At 38.4% G+C, this 21,068-nt stretch overlaps 1 protein-coding gene across 1 annotated transcript in view; it reads left to right on the top strand.

Annotated features, from left to right (window-relative positions):
• slc23a4 (solute carrier family 23 member 4) overlaps positions 1–21,068 on the top strand; it is a 144,402-nt gene that overhangs the window by 98,488 nt on the left and 24,846 nt on the right. Inside the window, exons 6-9 of the mRNA XM_028791533.2 lie at positions 1,189–1,309; positions 3,669–3,825; positions 13,237–13,490; positions 18,574–18,738. Of these exons, the coding sequence (XP_028647366.1) occupies positions 1,189–1,309; positions 3,669–3,825; positions 13,237–13,490; positions 18,574–18,738 (697 nt within the window). The remainder of the gene's footprint in view (positions 1–1,188; positions 1,310–3,668; positions 3,826–13,236; positions 13,491–18,573; positions 18,739–21,068) is intronic.

The following is a 21,068-nucleotide window of genomic DNA, read 5'->3' as shown; positions in this document are numbered from 1 at the left end:
ACAATACACACCAAAGACAAAATATCGTTACTCTCAAACTGTTCCTGTTCCTTTAACGTAATACTCTGTCTGTCTGTCTATCTCTTTCTCATGTTCATTGTGTGTGATCCACATCTCCTGTACAGGCCTGTTATTTATCTTCTCTCTGAAAGTCTCAACTTGACATGTTGAATGTGTTGAGTTTCATAGAATGCAGGAGTGGGTTACTTGCACTCAAGCATGTAGCTCCACCAATCTAATGAGCAATCTGTTATTATTCTAACAATGTAGGAATAATGGAACTCTCCAAAAGATTTACTTTGATGAAGAAGTTCTTTGGATATTAAAGTTGATTGAGCACTGTGCACGGAAAGATAAGTGGAAACATGCCACCTAGAATTTCTAGCTGTGGATGGCCTATGTGATTTCTTTATGGGCAAGTTTTGTGGTAATAGTGTTTATTTAGTGTTTATTATCTGTCTGGAATATTTCCAATAGATCATCAGTACTACTCAAGATAGTATCATATGTTAAATGATCTCTTTCCATTTTGTTTGAAAAACTAACTATCCCATCTTCCAGCTGCCTCCTCGTCTTTGTCAGTAGGAAGTGAAGCAGCAATAAGTATATATTTCTGCAGCCCAGATCCTCCACCATGGAGCTGTAAGTAAGTGGAGTAGACTCCTGTGGGCAGTCCACGCAGGTGGAGTTAACTCCAATGGGCACCAATAGAGTCTAGATGTATACCTTTAGAACGGCAGCCTTTTACACTATTTTTAAGGTGAGCATTGTGGGAGGGTTATCTGAGTCAAATAATGTCATGTATTGTCAAGTAAGTTAGCTCCACCTACTTGGGGCTCCAGGGTAGAGGCTCTGGGATACAGAGATACCACACTCAGTAGCAGCAGCACTAAAGTTCTTTGATAGTCTGTCACCTGCAATCAGAGAAATGTAATCAACAGCAAAGGATTAACCAATAAGAACATGTTCAGCCTGGTGGTCTTTGTCTTGACTGTAAATTATAAAACCATCATGAAAAGAGGAATTTTAAAATAAATAACTGTGGTATTAAAAGAGACATTCAGAAAAGTTTTATTGTTAAATAAAAACAGTTTTTAAAAATGTTTTGAAATAACACACTATATATATATTTGTTTCAATTTGGCACACATAGTATTCCATAATATTATTACTCTTTTCATGTTACAGGACTACATTTCTCATTGTGCTATTCTCTCAGTATCTACGGCATCTGCCAGTTCCACTTCCTACTTACAGCAAAACCAAAAAATTTCACTTCACTCAAGTATACATCTTTCAAATTCTACCAGTAAGTAATCACATTGAGATTATTTTTTGAACTTTTTAAAATAACACAGATTCTATCTCTTTGATTTCTCCATATGTTGATTTTATTAATGGTAAAAGCATTACATACTTCTTAACTATGGCAATGAGTGTGTTAAGGAATTATAAGCTACAGTAAAGTGGAACCAGGGGAATAAATACATGGGTTTTAATGACATCAGAACCACTGCATAATTTTGGGACTTGAAGTAACAATGCTTCTGTTCATATCCTTTTCTTTGATCTGGTGCACTTAGTAGTTACTTTCTGGACACCCAAAACATGTCAGCACATACAGTGCATCTCTCTAAAGGCTACCTAATCATTCTGTGGATTCCTCTGGATTCCTTCCTTTCCAATATAGAGAATGGCACAGTTGTTTTCACCACTGTCTCTTTGCTAGAGAATAATGTCTTCAAGTCTTGATCAGGTCAAACTGTTTGTGCAAAATAAACAGTTACCTTTATCTGGGTGGATTTTCTCTGGGTCCTTCAGTTTTCTCCCTTAATCTGAAAATATAAGACTGAGATTGTAAATAAAATAGCCTGATATAGATAAGCATGTAAAAAACATAAAGAGCTGGGGCCTCATGCCTTGCATAGATTCAATACTAAAATGCTGTTTATGCCAGAATGGCATAAAAGACATATGTACAAAAAAAGGGATTTATAAAACTGTACATATGCCAGGTCCTACACCAAGTTCCTTTATAATTCTCAGTTGAACTTAGAACTATGCGTGTGTGCATGCGCTTTTAGCTACTCCCCTTCAACACCCTCTAGTAACCATGCATGGCTTAAGAGGTGCCATTTTGAATATTCATGACATAATCACCACATAAATTTGGGTACTGTATACACTCGCGTTTAAGTTCTCCTACGGATAAGTCGGGGCTTGATTTTACCGTATAATTTCTTGTATGTTATAATGTCATCGTATAAGTCGAATGCGGAAAACTCATGCTATTGTTCCAAGAGATTATGATATGCTAACGCCCACCTGAGAGAGTAACCACAGAGCACACTGACTTTGTTTTCTATGTATTGTGCCTACATGACCGCATGGTAATACTCGAACTTTTCCTAACCGACGTTTGCACTGTTTTGTGTTTTTTGTATCTCGCGCCCTCATACACCTTTATCATAAGAGCATCCCTTATTTACTGTACAATGGAGCGTTTGATCAGAAGAAAATATGAAGTTGGTTTTAAATTAAAAGTCATTGAAGTGGAAAAAGACATTGGTAATTGTGCTGCTGAAACAAAATTCGATGTGTCTGAGAAACTGGTGCGAGATTGAAGGAAGCAAGAAGATGTAAAAAAAAAAAAAAATAAGTGTCACATTTTTGAATGGGCGTATAAGTCGGGGTCTGATTTTATGATTGATTTTTCAGGTTCCAAGACCCGACTTATACGCGAGTATATTCCAGAGTGACTTTTTTAATTTCAATCCATGGGGGAACATGGGGGTAAAAACAAAACTTCAGTGAATGAAACTGACATTTGGGGAATTTTAAGGAGAGCCAGGGGAAACTGCCACCACCAACTGATGTAATGTTTTGATAAAATAAGTCTCAAATAAATTTTTAAAGCCACAGATGATGTAAATATGTTAATCAACCATGAGGCCTCATAATAAGGATCATGTTACACCTCTCCAGTTAGATACTGGGAGTAGGTACTTACAACACATACAGTATGTCTTCTGTATTTCATGTGTAGTCTGACATTATCGTTCTGGAAAATGGCACTTGATAAGTTTATTATGAAAAGTAAGACAGTCGACAGAAACTTTTTCATGTATTGTCACTTTGTCATACTGTTGTTAAAAAGTAGCATAAGCGACTAGTACACACTGACTTGATGGCTTGTCACTTGAGAAGGTTGACTAGACTACACAATTGTATTCAAATTAATTTGATATCAAGCAGTGAGAATGTCTTTTAAAGAATTCTTGATTTATATCATGTATAGATTTCAGACTCTTCAAGTCGTAGCAGCAAGCTCTGAAACATCATCTGTCAATTTAGATCATGGAAAACAATGAAATGTGTGCTATTGCACAATCTACCAGTCTTCCTGTGGTACTGTTACTCAGAGCCTTCCAAATCTATTCCAAAGGGTATGGAGAGCCTTTCCTTGAAATTGCAGGTATTGTTACACCACTTCTGTTTTGGCTGAGGACATGACCTTCACAAAGTCAAGCAGTTTGGCCTTATTAACTTGATAATGTGGGAAGCACAAGCATCCCAGACATTCTATATCTGTTTATCCTCTTCTCATGGCTACCCCATGTGTAGTGAAGTGTATTTAAGACAGTTAAACAATAGATTGTGCTTTGCAGGTTCTCCTTGGAATCACAATGTCTTGGCTTATCTGTTACATACTCACGGAATATAATGTCTTGACATCAGATCCCCAGGCATACGGCTACCAGGCACGGACTGATCTCAAAAGAAATGTCATTGGTAGAGCACCATGGTTTCGATTCCCCTACCCAGGTAAGGAATTTGATAGTTATGAAAGTTACTAGACATCCAATCCAGTAATACTGTTGAGAAATCATTTTCTCTATGATGATATATTATTTGTATTGGTGATAGTATTTTTAATGTGTTGTTCTTGTCTGGAGCTATGAGGTTCAAATGCATTCATTTTGAAATATATGTCTCTCAACTGTTTATAATTATACTTATTAGCTTCTTAGTTCTGTAACATGTCTGTATCAATATCTGTGTAGAGCCTGAATTTTCTTCCAATACCTGCAATTCCTCCCACATCTCAAACACATGTGTTTCAAGCAGACTGGCCACTTTAAATTTTCCTCCTATGTGAGAGTGTGGATATACAGCCATGGCCAAAAGTTTTAAGAATGGCACAAATATTAATTTTTACAAAGTTTGCTGCTTCAGTGTTTTTAGATTGTTTTCTCAGATGTTTCTATGTTATACTGAAGTACAATTACAAGCATTGCATAAGTTTCATAGGCTTTTATTGACAATTACATTAAGTTTATGCCAAGAGTCAATATTTGCACAGTTGGCCTTTCTTTTTCAAGACCTCTGCAATTCACCCTGGCATGCTGTCAATCAATTTCTGGGCCAAATCCTGACTAATGGCATCCCATTCTTACATAATCAATGCTTGGAGGTTGTCACAATTTGTGGGTTTTTGTTTGTGCACCTGCCTCTTGAGGGATGACCACAACTTCTCAATGGGATTAAGATCTGGGGAGTTCCCTGTCCTTAGACCAAAAATGTGATGTTTTGTTCCCTGAGCCACTTAGTTATCACTTTTGCCTTATGACACTGTGGTGTTGTGGGTCCACAGCTCTCCAAGCAAAGACCAGTTTGTCTTAAATGAATAATCACCGCGCTCGCAGCGTAGCGAGGGGCGTGGCAGTGTGGCTGAAGCGGTTTCCAGGAAGGATTCGTGCTGCGGGCGTTTCTCACCTAAGTGCACAGGTGAGGGACGGTCCGCAGCGTAATTGATCCCGGGAACTGTTGATTGCCACAGCTGCCACGTCTATTATATATAGAGAAGCCCGAGATGGTTAGAAGGGAGAAAAAAGAATGAGGAAGAAAGAAAGAGAAAGATGGAGGTTGCAGGAGGAAGCAGCGAGCGAGCGAGCAAGCAAGCAGGTGTGGGTGAGCGAGCGTGAGCAGGCTCGCGGCAGCTGAGCAGGCAGCCTGGGTGTTTGGCCAACACCCAGGTAAGCAGTTGAGGTGGTCACTCCGTAGAGTTTAGTTTGAAGGGCGGAAGTGACTCTCCGCTTAAGGCCGTGGAAGGTAGCAGGAGTCGGGACTTGGGATGTGGTGTCTCCAGCGTGGTCTTTGGGGAATTCCAAGTCACTATCAAGGGGAGCCGACTGGAGCCAAGGATCGGTAAGGTGACTGACAGTAGCAGAAGTAGGCAAAAGGTCAGCTGCAGAGAGAGCGTCTCGCCTGCTGCAGGGCCCTAACGGGAGAAGCAGGTGAGATGCTAGTTGAAAAGAAGCTCCTGGCTTGGCATTTGTTTTTTAAGACTGCTTCCTGAACAACGTTTTAATTTTGTTTTAAAGGATTGTTTTTTTTGCATTGTTTGTAACCTCCACATTTCTTTTATGGATTATTTATTTAATGAAGACTTTGAATGCACTGCACTTGATTTGAACACTTGTTTTGATTTATTGAAATAAAAGCACTTTGCACTTTTTACATCATCCCCTTGCTATTATTGCCTCACTGTCTAGCTCATCGGTAACATTACCGACGGTGTTGGGTTCAAGGGCTCCCAAACAGAAGATGGGAGCATCAGCAGAACAGCAGAACCCGCATCGTCACAGACACATTTCTCCATTATGCTGGAAAAGGCATTGTTCATCACCAAACTGTTCTTGGATGGTTGGGAGAAATTGCTATGAGAATGTTTTGGTACCATTCTTTATTCATGGCTGTGTTCTTAGGCAAAATTGTGAGTGAGCCCACTCCCTTGGCTGAGAAGCAACCCCACACATGAATGGTCTCAGGATGCTTTACTGTTAGCATGGCATAGGACTGATTGTAGCGCTCAGAATATCAGTCTGTCCCTGATGTTTTTCTTGGAGAGAAGTGGCTTCTTTGCTGCCCTTCTTGACACCAGGCCATCCTCCAAAAGTCTTTGCCTCACTGTGCGTGCAGATGCACTCACACCTCCCTACTGCCATTCCTGAGCAAGCTCTGCACTGGTGGTGCCCCGATCAAGAGCTATGAATAAAGAATGGTACCAAAACATCCTTAAACATAATTTGTTTAATTATTTATACAGCTAAACAGGACAAATTAATTGCCAATTATCTAGTGTGAGCGTTTAAGATAAGTCATTCATGATGTGAATGTGACATACAGTATATCAGTGATATAATAAAGTTAGAAACTAGCCTGAGAAGACTCTAGCAAACCCTTGTACTGTACATACAGTTATAGGATGTTTTATACTGGATGACAACAACGAACTTGTTGAAAGGAATCCCTCTGAATCGCTCTGACATAATGATGATCTAGAATATTTGACCCAAGTCATGCTTTACCAAGAGAAAATACATATATCATTTTAGATTCTGTTTGTATACATACATGCAGGTTCTACTGAAATAATTTGCTTCATATTTGTGGTTATTATATACAGTGCACAATGACACTGGTAAAATATTCCAGAATATAAACATAGCATCTTTCTAGTTACTTAACTTCTAATAAATAGCTGATGGAACCCTTTCAGCGTGGTTTCAAAGCAGATGTGAAACTACTCTGCTTTGAGTATGTAATGGCAGCAGACTCTGGGGAAATTTGTATAATAATTCTGTTAGACCTTAGTGCACCATTTGATACTGTCAAGCATGATATTCTACTGTCCGTTCTGGCTATTTCTAGCATTGCCCTCCAGTGGTTTATCCCCTATCTGATTGGTGACAGCACGTCCAGTTCAGCACTAGTAACACAAGGAGTTCCTCAAGTCCTGAGTCCTCTACTGTTCTCTATTGATATACTTTCCCCTGCCATATTATTTGTAGCTTTGGACTCGGTTATCATTTCTTTGTGAATGATGCTCAAATATATTTCAGTGTTAAAATTGAACGTTTCTCAGTTTTCTCAGCTCACAAATTACCTCAGTGAAATTAAAACCTGGTTGGAACAAAACTTTTTAAAATTAAACTGCAACATAACTATCAATCCAGCCATCCATCCATCCATTATCCAACCCACTATATCCTAACACAGGGTCTGCTGGAGCCAATCCCAGCCAACACAGGGCGCAAGGCAGGAACAAACCCTGGGCAGGGTGCCAGCCCACAGCAGGGCACACACACCCACACACCAAGCACACACTAGAGACAATTTAGGATCGCCAATGCACCTAACCTGCAGGCTTGCTGGAGCCTATCCCAACTAGCAAAGGGTGCAAGGTAGGAACAAACCTTGGACAGGGTGCCAGTCCACCATAGGGTGAGCACACACACTCCCCAATTAAACACTAGGGTCAATTTAGGGTCTCCAATTCCCCTAAACTGCATGTCTTTGGACTGTGGGAAGAAACCGTAGCACCCGGAGGAAACCCACGCAGACACGGGGAGAACATGCAAGCTCCACGCAGGAAGGACCCCATTGAAACTTTCTTACTTACACCTTCATAACATATTGCATGTTCGCTCATTCTTTTATTCTTCTAATATTGAGAAACTGAATTATTAGAAACATGAATTATGACATCCTTCATTAACTATTGTAACTGCAGGTGCCTCTTCTTATATTTTATCACAGCTCCATCTGGTTTAAAACTCTGCTGCAAGAGTATTTACATAGACCGCAACAGCAAGCATCCATCTTGCTCTGTCTTCACTGGCTCCTGGTGTCTTATAAGAGTATAACATTTAATTAATAACCTACAAAGCTTTAAATATCCGTGGAACAGGCTACATCAGTAACCTGTTCCATCACTATGCTCCTGTCTACTACCCACTAATGTCCACTGATTCTGGTAATTTCATTCTGCCCCATACTGACCTGTGCTCTATGGGTGATATAGCTTTCAAATCTATTGCACCCAGACTTTGGAATGACATCCCCAAATTAATGAAATCAGCTGACTCAATTCATTTCATTAAAAGACAACTTAAAACTTATTTATTCAGGGTTTCTTGAAGTATTTTGCATATTTTGTGTTTTCATTTTGTTTTGTTGACTCTCTAATTCAAAGCTTTGTGTTTCCTGTATTTATCTTTATTTAATGTTTCTGATTATATTATTTGATTCCAGTATTGCATATGTCCTGTTGTTCATTTTGAATGTCTATGAAGCTCTAAGAGCATGGGAAAGATGCTATACAAAAATGTATTATTATTAATAGTATTTTATTTTGGTACTTATTCTGAAAGAAAGGTAATTTTATTTAGCATTTTGTTTAGTAGCCATCACAATGGTATTTTAATTTGATATGGATGCTGTCACTTTGGGGTACAGTTGATTTAAACAACGATCAATTGTTGGGGGGGTGTCACTGGGCAGACCCACGTGACCCTGTGTTCGGATTCAGCGGGTTGGAAAATGGATGGATGGTGTCACTGGGAGTCATGCTTCAAAAGCTGGTATTGGCTTTAGCATTAGTATTTTTGACTTTAAGCCTTGTTTTTGCCTGAGGTTTTGATGTCTTTTTGGCCATAGAATTAATGCCCTTTGACTTCACTGTTTGCAACTTTTGTCTGTTAATTTTGACACTCGTTTATCTCCTGATCCTGAACATTCAATATTAAACATGTGATTCCTTCAACCTCACACTTATCATAACAAAAAGACCTAATGGTTTAAAATCATCGTATAGGCTTTATTATACAGTAGATTGTTTGGTATTACCAGACTGGAAACAAAGGAGTTAGGCAGCTATTGAACATTTGCTTTGTGAAAAAAACAGTTTTGAGAGATGACTGTGTGATAGGGAAAACCTCTTGACCCAGGTTTGACTTACATAAAAAGGTTCTTCAGATTTCAGCAATATATACAAATATAATGGTATCTTAAACAAAGATACCTTTGGAGACACAAACACAAGGTTAGTCTTGTATTACAAATAAGGTTATGCTGAAAATCCTTTGTTAAACTAAGGCTTTATAGAGTAATGATATAGATGGAAATATTTATTATATAGCTGATAACATGTTAATCTAGTACATATAGGTCCATATGTGGGACATTAGATCATCCTGTTTTAGGTTACATAGGTTACATAGAAAGATACCTGATACTTCATGCTGAAGGTCAAGTGCTAGCTGGGGACTGCATACTAAAGATGAACTCATCCTATTGAGAATAGTTAGACAAAAGGCAATATAACTTAAAAGCTTAACAGACAAAAAATTGTTACATAAAGCTTTTCTACTGTGTTACTGTAGCACTGAAAATAATTTGGAACACACCTGTGAGCTTTGACATGTGTTAACTTAATATGTTTTTAATTATGAAGTAGCTAATGGTTTTATTTGCTGTAATGAAAATTGCACATTTAGATGTTTACCTTTTCAATTTAGTTACATTTATTTCTTTTACACACTGTAGCATTTTCACAGATCTGGAACCCTATCCAGAATGAGTAGTTGCCTTGTACCTCATATTGTTGGGGTAGGTGGTAAACTTCAGTGACCCAGTAATGGATGGACAATTAACACAATTAACTACTGACTCCCATGCTGCACTGTATCACAGATATTTAACAAACAAGGTATTATTCAATTAGCATTTTGAGACATTGGATTAAGGGAGTTTGAAAATGTCAGGGGTGAATACAATGGTACAGCTAGTGCCTGTTTAGGTAAAAGGCAGTGTGGTGGGGAGCTCTTCAATCTTTATTTACAGACTGAGGATTGTGGAGAATTGGAGAATTCCATACATTCACTGAAATATAGTTCAAATATTTAGGGAGTCTGTAACTGGTGTGTTTACTGGTATTTTTATTATGATAATTTTAAGAAAACTTGTGTCTCACATATTGGTTTTTACTGTATGTGTTACGTTGGCAAGGCTGTTATACAGAAATAGCAATTGCTGGAAACTAAGAACTTTTTCAGTTAATGGGAGTCACTTGGCAAACACAAAATCCTTTAAACTGACTCATGAATGCTCCAAAAGCCTGCAAATTTTGAAAAAAAAAAACTTAGGAGGCAATATATGTGGAAGTGAGAATTCAATTTTCATAGATTCTAAAGCTTTAAAGTGGTGTCACACTTGGAACTGAAAAATGGCCATGAAAGCAAGTGAATAAAGGACAGGGAGATAAAATTGAAAATCAGGCTAAGCATCAAAGCCGAGATATCAGAAATTGAGGCACCAGTTCCAAAAAAGTTCAAACAAATCTAAAAGTAAAAAGTAATTTCAAAAAGACCTATACATACAGTACTAAAGACTATAACAAAAGACACATGGAAAGTTTTTATTTGAGTATTTGCAATCTTGAACAACCTGAAAGTGCAGAACGTTGACCAGTTTAACAATAATGCCACATCTCTCGTTGCCCTACTATAGCATTATGGTTAGAAACCAACCACAAAATCCCCATAATGGAGACACCCATGAAAAACAAAATGGTGTTGAAAAATAAGAAATAAACAATATGGAAAAATAGTAACTTCAACTCAAAACCAAAATTAAAAGTCAATAACAGACTTGGATTTGTTACATAACCATGACCCCTAAACAAGCCAAAAACATGTAAAATAAACAAAGATATTGTATAAGAAAATAAAAACTCTACATATACATAACATTTACTTACTCTTACTTGATCACCATCAGTAAATCCTCTGCATCTTCTTTTTCCTGCTTGTTTTATACATGAGCAGTGTGAACTATATTAAAGTGTTCTGTCACGTAATATAGATTATCATGGTTTCAGTTTTTTTTGCTAAAATGCTTACAGCACAGCAGAGTGCCAGAACAGTGACAAAGGAGTACCACCTGAAACCCAGAGATTTCTGAGATGTTAGAATCACCATTTCTGGCAACAACAATACCATGGCCAGTTACTTGAAACATGTCTTCTAATGTTTGGTCAAAAACAACTAAGCCTCTTGACCATGTCTACATGCTGCAAATACTGAGATGTATCTCTGTGATTATCTGTTTGCAGAAGAAGACTATATATGTTAATGAAAAGGCATACCCAGCAAAGTGGCCACTTAATGCATATGTATTGTTAAGGAAAGCAAATACTACAAAGTTGTGATTACTGTGAACCAGCTTTTAACATGGGTTCAGTTTCCTACACCTGCACTTATTTAGCATCTTTAAACTCAGAATATACTGTCATGTCTTAGTTAAATATATAATAAGTTATTAAAATAGAGAAAATGAAACATGACAATCTGTGAATCACAAATCTGTTATTATTACAAAATTTGTAACTATTGGCATGGGGGAGCAACAATGTGCATCATTTTAACCAAGAACAAAGACTACCAACTGAATCAAATTAAATCCTTTCTGCCCCAAAGAGCCTGATATTACAGCTTCAGGTCTGTCTCTTGTGGTTTGCCCTAAAATTCCCAGCACAAGACAAGGTGTCTTAAGCAGCACTCGTATTTCTTAGTCACCTCCTGCTCTCTCATACTCCCATTTCTTAACTCCATCCACACTGTCTGCCTTTGATTCAAGCTTTGTCCCAACTAACTTCCTGACTCCAAGTTCTAAGGTCACCAGCATGGTGTGACTCTGAAACGCCACTCTTTGGTAACTTCCAGAACAATCCTAGTATTCACCCCTGGGATGAAGAACACTTTCTAAGAGTTATGGGGTCATTCCACAAAAAACTCATTCCTGTGGCTTTATGTTTCCCAGCAATCTAGAGTCTTCATTTCTGATTAAGGGGTCAGGCACCAACTGTTTCATCACATAAGAACTTTTCTGCTGCCACCCAATGGTTTGGCCCAAATCTATGATCTCTCTTGACTTCTCTCTTGCTTCAAAGGCAATTGAGTAACTATTCCAAAAGCTAATTTCAAAGAAGCAGGGCATCCACACCCATACTTAGAGGATCCTCCACTTTCCACTATTGCCTTCTCATTTGAAATATAGATTTAGCCAAGACTGCCCCACTGTCATGTGCACCCTACTTCCAAAAATATACATGTATTAATTATAATATCAGCTTATATACAGTAAGGTATTTGATTCATGTAATTGCATTTTTAGGCTGAGTGAATAGTGATGCTTCTTGCAACAACTATTTGTTTTTTCGTACAGTACATGCAATCAAAATGATCATGGGAAGAGTCTTGGCATATTTTCTTGAGTCAGTGTAACAATGCCTTATGTTATATAAACCATATGAACACTGGGGAAATTCCTTAGGACAAAAATATCTTTCCATTATATAAAAAAGGTGATAACTAGGATAGGGCAGATCCTATCTTAGTATGCATAGTGTGTAGTTGGGTGCAAAACTGGCTAAAACACAGGAAGCAGAGGGTTATGGTGCAAGTAACCTTGCGAATTTAGTGATATTAAGAATGATGTCCCAAAGAAGTCAGTGCTAGGGCCGCCGCTATTTTTAATATATATAAATGATTTGTATAGGTATATACTGTAAATGACAAGCTGGTTAAGTTTGAAGATGATACCAAACTAGGTAAATTGATGGAAAATCTAGAATTCTTTGAATCGTTACAGAGGGACTTGGGCAGCATACAGGCTTGGGCAAATTTGTGGCAGTTTACAGGTAGGTAGTAAAAATGTTAGGATTCAATACACAATGGGAGGTCTAAAATGAAATTACTGCTTATAAGAAGGACTTTTAGGAGTCATAGTGGACTCATCAGGTTATATAGCACGATGTGTGGAGTACAAGTCCAAGGAGCTTATGCTCAAGCTTTATAACTCACTGTTGAGGCTTCAACTTGAGTACAAAAAAGACATAGCACTAGAAAAAGTCCAAAGAAGAGCAAATAGCCTGGTTCCCGGACATCAGGGGAAAGGAAAGTTTACTCAAATGGAGATTAAAAGGTGATATGATTGAAGTGTTTAAAATTGTGAAGGGAATTAGTACAGTGGATTGTGACTATTACTTTAAAATGAGTTCAACAATAAAACTGCAAAGTTATTAACTGTAAATTTGTCACAAATGTGTGTATGTTTTTCTTCACACAGTGACACATGAAACAAATTGCCAAGTGATGTGGTGGACAGTACGACTCTAGGGATATTCAAGAGTTGACATGATGTTGTTTTGGAGGAATTAGGTGGATTGAAATATGGCCTCTTCTCATCTACGTTTTTCTAATGTTCTAATGTTCTGTTACTCTCAAGCTGCAAACAAAGTTTCCTCTGTCATAATAAAGTCTAACCTAATATGCAGATGATTGTAAAACAGTCAATTTCTTTACAGTAACAATGCTTTTGTATTTTTTTCAGGTCAGTGGGGCAAGCCAACTGTGAGTGCAGCTGGTGTGTTTGGAATTCTGGCTGGTGTGGTTTCTTCCATGGTAGAATCAGTTGGGGATTACCATGCTTGTGCTCGACTCTCTGGTGCTCCTCCACCACCCAAACATGCCATCAATAGGGGAATAGGAATTGAAGGAATTGGATGCCTCCTGGCAGGTGCATGGGGGACAGGAAATGGGACCACCTCCTACAGTGAAAATGTAGGAGCACTAGGGATCACCAAGGTAGGTTGTGAAAGCATCTAGTTATTACAGAGAAAGGCATGTAAGCATTTTGTTTTGTTCTTGAGAACATAGAGAATCAAGAAATTTATTTTCACTTATTCCTAGGTGACAACATAAAATGATTTAAATAGTTCAAAGAAAGAGTTTTATTTGTCTCAAGGTAATAAAATACCCTACTGCTGTCATTTCAAAAATGCAATGTAACAGAAAAGAAATAGCAGTGGAAATCCTATATTTTACTGTAATAACACTGCCAAATTAGGATTGTCTTACCTATCCTTATAAAATGAGATGAATAAAGCCTCTTGCATGAAAATGAATGGTGATGGTTTTCTCATCATGCTTTATTAATAAAACATTAATTCATTTGAAATTTGGAAGTTTTTCATACTTGTGTAAATTACTTTAACTTGTCATACATCTATACTGTTAACCTGTCAAACATTTTCTCTGGAAATCTCATCTTAGTTTGACATGTAATGCCCAGTTCTGACAATGTAAAAGCACAGTGAATATATACTTCAATATTTTGTGACAGCTAAAGAGAAACCCAGCTGTCATTAAATTCTTGTTTTTATAAGAGTTTGTCAGAAAAACCCATCAAATATAGAGTGATCTCGATATATTGTTTCTGATTAGAATCTATTCCAAAGCTGAAGCCTGGCATGCACAAATCTGACAACATTGTACCATGTTCATGCAAAACTTAGCATTTTTGACAAATGTGCATAGCATATCTAGTACACTGAAAATGACTTATTTACTATTTTCACACAAGCACGTTAAAAGAAATCAAAGATTTGTCAATAATATTTATCATTAACGACCGTTAGTTTGTCTGTGAGGGTGACTTGAAAGGACTGTATGTCCTATGAAGTGTTCTCTCCTTCCTTGTGCCTAATGTTGCATGATAGAACATAACAAATTTGACAAATGAGAGGAGACCATTCAGTCCAGAAAGCTTGTTTGTTCAGATTTAAATTCCTGCATGCCTGCAAAGGGTTGAAATAGCTTCAGGAAATGGATGAATCATTCAGAGGCCGATTTCAACACATCTAGTTTTGTTTCTTTGATTATTTCACTTTGTTGTATATAATAAAAGCTAGAGGGAGGTACTTTCATATTGAGTTCATTGGGTCACTTTGGTCAATTCTATTTTTGAATTCTGCTGTGTTTTATTTTTTCTTAAGCACAAAATGTGTTACTGAGTAATAAAAGCTTATAGAGACATGCATGACTTGGTCTGCCTTTTCCTTTTCAATTTGTTGCAATTTTTATTTTCACTTTTGTGCAACATTAACATTTTCTGCACATCTGTTGTGTCCTCCACTGATTACATCATTCAGCCAATGTTCATTCTTGTCAGTCAGTGTGAGATGTAGTCTCAAATGGCTAAGACGAAGTGGGACACTGCGGCAGTAAGAAGAGGAACTTTACTGGTGTGAACTGTAGAGAAGCTTATCAGTTTGCCCTAAACTCAAATAAACACTCATAAGGCCAAAGGTGTAAAAAATATGAAAGGAATTTATTAATAGAAGGTTAACATAACAGAAAGAACTGAAAACATAACACATTTAAAAAAAAACAAAACAAAACAACAGCCTAACACCCCCATGGAGCCGGGCCTTTCTGCAATCTTGGGGGTCTGATCCAGATACTCAAAGCACTTGAGCAGACCTCCCCACACACCTTTCACACTGTGGTCTCTTTTTACTTCCAGATATGCTCCTGAATCACTTTTTTGTTTCTAGATGAGCCATAGATACTATATAAACCTTATTCCACACTAAAACAAATATATTTGAAAATAACTGTTTTCACTTTTCCTTTACCAACAGTATTGGCTGACGCAGAGAAGTCAGGAAAAGACTATTCTACACTAAAGATGAGATCACAAAGGCAATTAACATAAAAAATGAAGTGATTACATTGTAAAGCTCCGTTTATTCCTTCCACAGTGCTGTGTGAGACCTGGCATTTTCAAATTTATATACTTGGGAGAGTATTTTGAAAAGATTTGTTTTCAATGGCCAAAAATGCCATTTCAGTATAGATGGATGACCAAAGTTAATAAAATAGGTGTGTTATCGATTTTAGTGTAGACTAGGTCTAAGTATACTGACACCAGGCAGGTTGTCCTCCCTCTATAACTTAAAGTAGTCAGACACACTGCCCTCTATTGACGTGGGTGTGCTTATTATACTTTAATAGTAGTTCCCTACTTCCCTGCAGTACTGTACTTTTACTGAGACTATTTAAGGTCCAGTATTCACTCTGTAGCACCCTCTGTTGGCTATAAATAGAGTTGCTACTTGAATTCCATTCTATTCACATTGGTCGTAAGTCAATTTGCACTTGCATCATGACACTCAACTGCATTAACTGCTTTCAGTTCTAGAATTCCATACACAGTAGTTTGTCACTGTGATTTCTCATCAGTCATTATGTTGTTCACACATCTACTCATTATTTTTCTAGTCTGCCTTTAACATTTCACAGCTAAAAAAATGAAAGCCTACCCTAGCAGGAAAGAGCCCTGAATGGGGCACCAATCTAGAGGGCATACTCATGTACACACCCACTGGAATCAAACTAGAATAATATAGGTTTGCCAATGAATCTAATTTCCATCCATCCATTCATCCATCTAATGTGTGAACTTCTTGGGCAAAGATGTCAAACTCAGATCCTAGAGGGCCACACTGGCAGCAGGTTTTCATTCAAGCCACACTTCTTTTACCCAAATTTTAATTGACTTTCTTTTTAAGATTTACAACCCTAAATTATTTTTCCCTTAATCAACAATCAAACAATAGTAATATAGTAAAGTGAGCCAATACAACAAGCATGTGTCTATCAGGTGAAAGCCTGAGAAATATCAATATATTTTGATCAACAAAACATTTTGATGGTACCTTAAGCTAAGGTCAGGCAAGGGAGCATGCACTGGTACAATGTGTTGCCGCTCCCACCACACAACGAAACAGCGAGGGATCCAGGTTGGCACCCCCTCAGGAAGACACAAGGTCCAGTCCTACCCTCCAGAAATGACCATCCATTTTCCACAGCCAGGTGTTATATGGGCATCCCCTTGGCCTGGTCCAGCTGCTCGGGTCCTCAACAAAGAGGATCCTGCAAGCCGGATCACCTTCGGGGAATCAGGCCACATGGCCATGGTACCATAACTGACACTCCCTCACAATGCTGGTAATGTGCCTCACTTGGGACTCCTTGAGCAACCGCTTGTTCGACACAAAGTCAAACCAACTGTACCCAAGGATTCTCAGAAGAGACACAGTACCAAAGGAGTCTTCGTCTCAGGTCACTGGATAGCGTCCATGTCTTGTAACCATATAGCAAAAAAGGGAACACCAGGACTCCAAAGGCTTGAACCTTTGTCCTTTTGCAAATATATCAGGAGTACTACACACCCCTATCAAGCGATCTCAAGCCTCCCCATGCTCTCCTAATCCATTTACTGACTTCATAGAAAGAGTCACCAGAGACATGAATGTCAATGCCGAATTAAATAAATATATCAACATGGTCGACACTATCTCCCCTCAACTACTGATTACTACACACACTACTGATTACTATGCTCAAGAGGTCATTAAAGGCCTGGATCTTAGTTTTTATCCCAGACATTCGCAACCCCAGACACTGAGACCCCTCGCTCAGTCTCTCAAGAGCCCCGGGAGATCTTCCATAGCTTCCATTGACTCTGTGAAAATCCCAGCGTTGTCAGCAAAGTCAAGGCCAGCTAGGTTAGGGAAGGCTGCAGGGATCTGTGGTATTCAGGGTGAAGTTCTCCAGGTTGGTAGTAAGGCTGTCCTCCTGTCATAGCAAGCAATCTTTGCTTCCATTTGGGAGACTGGCGTCATCCCAACTGACTGGAAAATGGGACTTGTCATGGAATGGTGATTGCCTGGATTGCTGCAACTGCAGGATGGTAACACTGCTCTTGGTGCCAGGTAAGGTCCTTGCTAGGGTCATCCTCAATAGGACCAGTGGTCACTTGCTCACCTACCCAGCAACCAGAGCAGTCTACTTTTACACCTAAGAAGTCTACCATTGACTGCATCCTGGCACTGAGTGTTCTCCTCAAGCACAAACAAAATATCTGCAGAGTTTCTTTGCAGTCTTTGTTGATTTTGTAAAGCGTTTGACCCAGTTGATTGATCTGCCCTGTGGGATATCCTGAGACTTTGCGGAATCCCCCTGAAGTTGCTGGATGTCATGGACGGCCTCTACACGTGCGGTGCAGAGTGGAGGCACAACCTCTGTGTTTTTCTCAGTTGATTCTGAGATTTGTCAGGGGTGTGTTCTTGCTCCCTGATCAATGCTTGCATGAACTGGTTGCTGGGCAGGGTCATTGGGTCCAGTGGCTGTGGGGCATCTGTTGGTGAAGAAAGATTCACTGGTGCACTCAGGTAAAAGAAAATCACTTTTGAAAATGACTTGTGTGTCAAAATATCAGCACCAGCAAAGCATGGAATTAAATAACTGGTTTCATTAACAACAAGATTTGGCTTCTAATTACTAAATTGGTTGAATTCTGAGGTCGTCTTCTTAGGTGGTCATATGCTGGCTCATTTTACATTTCATTTTTGTTTAGCTGCTAGTTAATAAAAAAGAAACAATTAAAAGGTCTGAGTCCTAAAAAGCAAGTCAATTATAATTAAATAAATGTAGTCTGTTCAAATAAAAGCAGTAATTGGCTATTTAATGGAGAAAGAGGCTGTAACAAAACCATGCCGATTTCGTGTCTCTCCAGGGTCTGAATCTGACCCCATCATGAAAAATGGTCACAAACACATAGAGAGCACCGAAATTCCACACAAACTGTGTCCGGGTCAGCATTCAAATCCAGGCTTCTGGAGCAGTGAGGTAGCAGTACTGACAATTTGCACCACAGTAATCCTGTTTGCTCTGAATTTACTTTCAATATTTCTTTGTAGCTGTAATTGGGTTTCTTTCATCTAAGAAGACAATAACATTTTCTCTTGGACACAATTTACATTTATACATTTTACAATAATTTTGTTAATACATTTAATATATTTTTGCCTTCCACTTACAGGTTGGTAGCAGGATAGTAATTGTAGCCAGTGGATTCCTAATGATAATAATGGGACTGTTTGGGAAGATTGGCGCTATTTTTACAACAATTCCCACTCCAGTTATTGGAGGCATGTTTCTTGTAATGTTTGGAGTAATAACTGCTGCTGGAATTTCCAACCTTCAGGTATTTACTTACTCTTATTCATGTATTATTAGTTTAATTTTACTTGATGTTTAGCATGCACTAAATGATTTTGAATTCTACTTTGTTATTTTAAATTGCAATTTTCTTTGTGATGGTGTGGTCTAGAAGAGGCACTATCTTTATATATAATACACTACCGTACCTGTTTGTTTGTCTGTCCAGGATTTTAAATCACCTGTAGCTCGCAAACCGTTTGACCTATTGACCTGAAATTTGGTACACATATAATACGTGACGTCTACTATCCGCTTTCAGGGTGATGATTGACCACTAAGGTTATTCCTCTTTTTATTTTATTTTATTGTAGAATCAACTATTGGCAGCGGCCAGCAGGGCAGCCATGCGGCACATGTGTATGGGTGCCGTTCTCATCCCTACCACCTTCACTGTCACTTCCCCTACCTCTTCATATCTTAAATCATTCTTGAGGCAGATTGAAGACTTAAGTGCCAGCTTAAGTGAAAAATTAAAGAAAAAAACGCAACTACAACACAAACACTGACTTAATCAGTTTTAACGTGAAAAGATGTCAACGAAAGAAGAGAAGAAGTGGGCCGCTAGGGTGGAGAAAAGAAGAGCTGCTCAGGAAGCAGCAAGCACAGCAACCTCAGAGCAAACAAATGCTAAATGTACAGAGAAAGACTAGGAAAGCTATGAACGCTCAAGTCAAGTGGTTTCACTGGACGTTATCATGCAGTGTGCCGTTACTGGTGTAAAATAATGCTAAATTTTGTGATTTATACTAAAACTTAAAATCCTATCAGCAATCTTCCTCATAATGATTTAAGGAATATGGAGCCTACCTTGACTGTGACTGGTATAAGAAAGAAACCATCCTTGGATATGGCATACTCTTATATACAGTAGTTAAACAGCTAGTATAGCTGCTTATAAACTTCACAGAATTTTTTTGGATAGTAGTAATCAAATTGTTACAACATTTATGGTTGACTTTTAATATGGTAGATTTATTAAAAGTGGTGTTTCATAAATTGTCACAAAATTATTTTGAAAAAATCATAGTAGTTATTCTGTAAAAGGAATACCCTAGTGTTATGCATCAATCAAAACATCCCAATCAACAGATTTCAAACAATGTGATGAACCCACCCACTGACCGAGCAAACACAACCTACAGGCTGAAAACAGAAAACAGCATTACACCTTTCTTCTGATTTTTCATGTGCTCTCACATATTACTTCACAACCCAACAGCAAATATCTACAAGTGACACATCAGTACTTACAGTATATTCCCGTGATCAAAACAAGTCCAAGCACATTATTGCACGAAACATCAATCATGAGATATCCTCCAAATAAGAGGAGATGCAGGCCACCTTTGGTAGAAACCACCTCACATTGCTGGGTCATTAGCTAGGATTCAATAGGTCACACACTCACAAGCCTTATACCATAGGTTGGCAGCGACTGTGACGTATCCAACGATATGTAGATGTCCATATAAGAACATAATGAGACACAGCTGGGGCATGCCTAATCAACTATAAGTCTCTCAAAGACGCAATAGAAAACAATAGCAGAACATCAAAGAACATCATTGAGCATCGTTTTCACTTATTTTCCAGAAAAAATGGCTTCAAGTCAACCAATATGCCCTTTGAGCAAAGTTTTGGAGGCTAACTCCAAAGACCTGGCAAATTTTGAGTCCGCTAAGCAATTACTGAGCAATTACTCTGTATGATTTGTATTTAGTTTCGTTTTGATCGGTGTAGATCCTTGTTACTCGAAAGTATTATTTGTTATATTGACAGTGGCACCATCAAGCAGCAATAATGTACACTTTATAATGCATAATATGTATATATTACATATAATGTGTAACAGGCACGGATACAAGTTAAAAGGCACAAAGAGTCTTTTATTGTAGGAAACTCTTTGAATAAAGCATTTCCCGCCACAGCCACAAGTACAATAAGCACAGTAGCACACAATAACTCTTTTCCCCTTCTCTATCTCAATCACTCTTTCACTGCCTCCTCCACTCCTCATTGCAGGCTTTGTCAACCTTCCACCTAACTCTGGCTTATCCTTTTGAGGCAGGCAGCTCCTTTTTATGTAGGAGTACTTCCGGTCTTCCATACACATGATCTGAAAGCACTGAACTCTGTGACAGAAACCCCATGAAATAGGGCTCCCCAGTCCCAGTAGCACCCCCTGGTGACACCCACAGAACTCAATGTCCCATGCAGCCCTGTAGGAATCTTGTAGTAACCGCAAAATACAGGGACGCGATTCCTACACTTCACAACCCAACAGGGGAGTGGACGATATTTGAAGGTTATAAT

This window comes from Erpetoichthys calabaricus, chromosome 1 (genome assembly GCF_900747795.2).
Source record: "Erpetoichthys calabaricus chromosome 1, fErpCal1.3, whole genome shotgun sequence".
Classification (NCBI taxonomy): Eukaryota; Metazoa; Chordata; class Cladistia; order Polypteriformes; family Polypteridae; genus Erpetoichthys; species Erpetoichthys calabaricus.
This window is presented reverse-complemented; position numbering and strand designations above follow the sequence as displayed.